At 42.8% G+C, this 5,851-nt stretch overlaps 1 protein-coding gene across 1 annotated transcript in view; it reads left to right on the forward strand.

Annotated features, from left to right (window-relative positions):
• magt1 (magnesium transporter 1) overlaps positions 1-4,951 on the forward strand; it is a 6,134-nt gene extending 1,183 nt beyond the window's left edge. The window contains exons 2-10 of the mRNA XM_080841405.1: positions 63-232; positions 379-496; positions 1,291-1,431; positions 2,086-2,226; positions 2,568-2,657; positions 2,999-3,062; positions 3,287-3,361; positions 3,836-3,926; positions 4,139-4,951. Coding sequence (XP_080697531.1) covers positions 63-232; positions 379-496; positions 1,291-1,431; positions 2,086-2,226; positions 2,568-2,657; positions 2,999-3,062; positions 3,287-3,361; positions 3,836-3,926; positions 4,139-4,154 — 906 coding nt within the window. The 3' untranslated portion in view covers positions 4,155-4,951. The remainder of the gene's footprint in view (positions 1-62; positions 233-378; positions 497-1,290; positions 1,432-2,085; positions 2,227-2,567; positions 2,658-2,998; positions 3,063-3,286; positions 3,362-3,835; positions 3,927-4,138) is intronic.
• The last annotated feature ends 900 nt before the right edge of the window (positions 4,952-5,851 follow it).

Here is a 5,851-nt window from a genome sequence, read left to right on the forward strand (position 1 = left end):
TTCATGCTAGAAATAACAAGTATAGCTTTTGCCTGTAACACTTTTGTCTTCTGTGTTTTCAGACGCTTCTCTCTGAGAAGGTCAGCCAGATGATGGAATGGGCCAGCAAGCGTTCTGTCATCCGCATGAACGGAGAAAAGTTCCGGAAGCTGGTTAGGGCTCCTCCGCGGAACTACTCTGTGGTGATCATGTTCACCGCGCTACAGCCGCAGAGACAGTGCGCCGTGTGCAGGTGAGAGACTGCGATGAATACGACTTTTAATATCTCGCAGAAGTAGAGAAACTTAGTTTGTAGTATAGTGGATGAAAGTAGTATGAAATGTTATTTACCAAGACTTTTTGCTAAGACATTTTGTATTGCCTTTTTTATGTTTGCAGACAAGCAGATGAGGAATACCAAATCCTGGCCAATTCCTGGCGGTACTCCAGTGCCTTCACCAACAGAGTCTTCTTTGCAGCTGTGGACTTTGATGAAGGATCAGACGTCTTTCAAATGGTAATCTCCCTTTCTGTCTTACTTTTGTAAAGGTAGCCAAATTCTTACCAACGACGGAAAACACCAAGCTGCATTGCACAAGAAGAGTTGAATGACCAATGTGCAGTTTATTAATAATACAATAATAATAAATAATAATAATACAATAAATGTTAGGCTTAAATGTTACAAGTATCAGTCTAACTCACATGTGTCAAACTCAAGGCCCAAGTCCCACAATGCACTGTCCCCGCGTTGGTCCATACGTCAATTTAGGGAGCGCTTGCCCCACTGTCCGGCCCTCGACTTACACACATTTTTTTTTATTTCGGCCCTCTGTGTTTTTGAGTTTGACACCCCTTGTCTTACTGAATGTTAGGCAAAAACCAAATGTGAAAGTACAACTTTGTAAATAATAACAATTGAATGAACAGGTTAGGTGCCAGTTAGACCAGATACACTTGACAAACCCAAATGCATGAGATGCAAAAAAGCATAAAGCCAAATCTGAGATTACTGACTGAGAGAGACAAACAGAATGTCTGCTGTCTGAATCTCCACACCCATTCTGTGCATCTGCCACAAACCAATACTTTTGCCCAACTAACCACTTGATTGGTTGTCTGACGCTGACTAGAACAGAAGTTTCAGTAAGACTGATTTGAACAAAAGTGAGATTCCAGTCAAAAACTCAGTCATGTGCAGATACTTTTCATGAATTCGATTTGCATTACCATGATCAGACTATTGCAGGGAATACTGTAGCACTAAACTGCACTGATGGTGAGTGACCAACTCTTGGCTCTGTCCCTCAGCTCAACATGAACTCGGCCCCCACCTTCATCCACTTCCCCTCAAAAGGGAAGCCCAAGAAAGCCGACACCTACGAGCTGCAGGTGCGAGGATTTGCAGCGGAACAGCTGGCCCGTTGGGTGGCAGACCGCACCGACGTCCACGTAAGCAAACCACTTTTCACACACACACACACACACACACACACTCACAGTCACACTCACAGTCACAGTCACACTCTCTCACACACACACACACACACACACTCATACTCACAGTCATACTCTCACCAGACACCCTCTCTCTTACACACATATACACACACACACACACACACACTCACACTCACACTCACACTCACACTCACACACACACTCTCACTCTCACTCACACACAAACTCTCACTCACACACACACACACACACGCAGAGACAAGCCTCTGTCTGTGCCTCTCTCCAATTTAGTAAAAGGCAGTTCAGTTTATTCAAATGAGTCCTTTCAGATGCCAGAAATGGAGAAGTGGTTAAACAAGGAAGGGAATTCAGACACAGGTTGTTTAGGGGCCATCAGGCCACCATGCAGAACAATCACATGGTCATAAAAATGGTTCCTCATCACACCCATTATTCATTTAAATCCTGAATGTGATAAATGATAATGCCATTTATGAAAAACTGACTCCACCATGTCATGTAATGAGACCGCTACTCAGCACAACACTGAGTCACTGAAGCATTGAAGCATAAAACCATTGTTGTGTGTGTGTGTGTGTGTGTGTGTAACCCTAACCCTGTGTGTGTACACCATGTCTTCTGTAGATACGTGTGATCCGCCCTCCTAACTACGCGGGGCCTCTAATGCTGGGCTTCCTGCTGGCGGTGATCGGAGGACTGGCGTACCTGCGCCGCAACAACCTGGAGTTCCTCTACAACAAGAACGTCTGGGCCTTCTCTGCTCTGGTGTGTATACTGTAACTTGGTTCAGGATATCTGTCTTGCTCTCTCTTTCTCTATATATCTATCTATCTCTCTCTCTCTTAATCTCTGAAGAGTTTCTCTTTGTTGATAACTATGTTCTAACTATGTTTCCTCTATTTCACTCTTCATCTGTCTTGCTATTTAGTAAGTCTCTCCATCTAAGATTATTCTCCCTTTATTTTCTTTGTCCTTCCAAGACTTCTATCTCTTATGCAGTCCTGTCAAGATCCCTTTTCCCCTCAGAACATTGTCACATTTTGCCGTAGCTTTTCACTGTTTAAACAGTACTCTAGCAGTGAAGGATAATCTTTTCCTGTCCCTAGTGCTTCGTGCTGATCATGACATCAGGCCAGATGTGGAACCACATCCGAGGACCTCCCTACGCCCACAAGAACCCCAACACAGGCCAAGTGGTAAGCCCTGTCCCTCTGCTCTCAGAGTGCCACATGATCAAACAGCACCAGAAACTGGGATATACCACTTTATTTTTGGCCTTTTGGCTCCTGAGCTCCTTACCGCCCACAGTTGTGATTAATTGGTACTTGGCCGTATGCACTGTAACATTAAACTATCCTGGGTGGTGTGATGACATTGGTTGCCGAATTTGAATTGAGAGTTATATTGTCATATTGGACAGATGAACAGTTTTACAACTCTTAACGGTTCAAAATGATGGTTGACATGACATGTTTAGATGCCTGTTGGGTAATCTTTGTGAAACACCCCTTCTGTTCTTCTTCTCTTCCTCCTGCAGAGCTACATTCATGGCAGCAGTCAGGCCCAGTTTGTGGCTGAGACTCACATCGTGCTCCTCTTCAGTATCCTTTCAAAACCTCAGGCAAAGGAAATCAGTATTTTCAAACATTGCCTTTTCAGCTCTCTGCTCTTGATGAATAAGTTGATGTCGTCAGTGTGTTGGCCTTTGCCATAATATGCCTTGAAAGTAAAACAATCGCATGATGGGTCTCTGGCATTACAATAATGACTTGGTGGTTATGAACTGTGTTGTCCCAAACTGGTGCTCCTTGATTCTGGTGTCCAGACGCCGCTGTGACTATCGGAATGGTCCTCTTACATGAAGCAGCCACGTCTGAAATGGACATCGGCAAGAGGAAAAGTAGGCACCCTCTCTTCTCCTTTGCCTGTATATGTGCTTTGGCCCAAAGTATCTTAAACTGTTGACGAGAGAAAAAAAAATGAGGAAGATGAGACATCCCTTAGTATAAAGTGATAACACTGTGATGCACAGAGATGTCTGTGGCATTGGTCTGCATTCATTTGTAATGTTGATATGAGCTGTCAATCAACATGGCAGCTCTTAGGGTCATTACCAAAGCATAATAATCTGCACACTGATGTGTTGGTAGAGCACTGCATGAATTGTTGCACCCAGGGAAGACCAGTCAAGATACGTTGTTGGTTGAAAGCATTTCTATTGGATCACAAAAGTGGATCGTTACACTTTCCAGCTGATTTTTGTTGTTGATTGTGTAATTGAACAAGTTGGGTGTGCATGTAGTCTTGCTGCTTTGCGTTTGGACATCTAACCAATCAGCTGCCTGCCGGCATGACTTCCCTTTTCTTCCCTCAGTCATGTGCATCGCTGGGATCGGGCTGGTGGTGCTCTTCTTCAGTTGGTTACTATCCATCTTCAGAGCCAAATATCATGGATACCCCTACAGGTAACCATCTCCCTCTCCATGTGGTTGTCAAGCTAGTGCTAAAGAAGGATTGTAATCAAGATGTAGTGATGTCACCCCCCGAAAGAGAGAAAGAAAGACGGATAGATTGGTGGATAGATAGAGGAGTAGAGTGATTGATTCCTGGTCAAGCTTGTGACGCGGTTTGGTTTTTAGTCATCACAGTCATACTGAACTGTTTCTCTCTTTGTCAGCTTTCTGATCAGCTAAACACAGAACCAATGAAGAGGACCCAGGCCTCAGAAAGAGGGAACGAGAGAGACAGATGATCCCAAGAGGAGGAGTCATTGTGTTGACATGTGCCTTATTTTTCTGTGCTGGTAGTTTATGTGTGTTGTTATTGTTGTTGTTTTCAGTGTCAGTTTGGTCTTTTTTTCATCTGTATTTAATTTTTGTTGATTTTTTTCATTTTCAAAAGCAATCTTTTCATAGCTTCACCTTAGGTATAAAGCCAATACAAAGTCTGTCAACTGGAGAGAAAGACAATGCATACGGACAATGCAGAAGATGCATACACAGTCATTAAATTACTTTTATAGATACATTAGTGATTCTAAGTATTGTTCGCATAAAGTCTTAAAATGGTGATTAGAACGTGAATTGTGAAAGGAGAACTGCAGCTGGTTTAGAATAGAAGTTGGTGGGAGAAAAGAACATTTGGGATCACGCAGAAGATTTGCAGACTTGCATTGTTTCTTTTTTTTCTACCTCATGGTAAAAGTGCACATCACCTGTTCCCAAATCGCAACAACAAATAATGTTTCCTGTAGGTACAGTTTCAATGCAGTTTGCCTAGGCAGCCCAACTTGAATGAGATTTGAGAGATAAGAAATGCACTTGTGGTGTTCGTTTGTCTGTGGTGGTAGGTGAATGTATAGCAGAGATGGTGTAGATGTGTTTGAATGCTTCGTTAGTGTTTTTGGACAGTACTGGTGCTGCTGTTCTAATGCCTCAGGTCATGCTTTCTGCCATTCAAGTGCCTTAATAAAACAACTTTCTCTGCGGTCTTCTCAGTTTATCCAAAGGCTTCTTCTTTTCTTATTCTTAAGATCATGTTAAACAGTACTAAACTATAAATTCACCCATTTCATACATTTTCGGTATCTGAAATTGTGGACGTGCTGGTTGATTTCAAAACATGTATAAACAAACATTGGAAAAACAAAGAACCCCAAAATGACATCTGGTGGTGGAAGTGAAGAGTGTGCAACTTTCATGTGCCATTATGTCTGCCATGAACGACAAAACACGTTTTTCTTCATCATAGGCAGAATGAGGAATTCTGTGTCACACAAGTGGCACTCACGAAAGGGTGGCATTTTGTCATTCATCTCTACTCCCGAGTCCTAACCAGCATATTATTTTATCTAAATCTCCTTTAATTGGGCACAGGTGGCCCATAAACAGAATAATGACGCATGTAGCCCGTTCATTCCAGCTGTCAGGCAGCAAAAACTTGAAGTGTATAGCTGTGGCCAGTAGGTGGCAGGATAGTCACTGTTTGTAAGCTTACAGAAAATTCCAAGACGCCATACAGGAAACGGTGGAGTCATGGAACATCAGGAATGAACAATGTTGATTTCGCACTTTTTTTGCGTTCTTTCCTCAAGCATACTTCCAAAGTTATTACTCACTGTCTATCAAAAACTAGGGGTGTGTAACATGATAATCTGTCATAATTATTGCCTGCTTCACATTTGGGGTCTGAAAGCATCATGATGTTGCTTAATCAGTTTCTAGATGTCAGAACAAGACTAAGAAAGGGAGTAGATGGGCTCCAGAGACTATGGTCAGTGAGGGAGAAAGGTCTGACATGTTGCCTCAGATTTCCATGAAAGCTCTCTTGGCTGCAATGCCTGTATCAGATACTCAACTAATTACAGGCCATGGGGTTAACTACAAACACA

This window comes from Sprattus sprattus (genome assembly GCF_963457725.1).
Source record: "Sprattus sprattus genome assembly, chromosome: 6".
Classification (NCBI taxonomy): domain Eukaryota; kingdom Metazoa; phylum Chordata; class Actinopteri; order Clupeiformes; family Clupeidae; genus Sprattus; species Sprattus sprattus.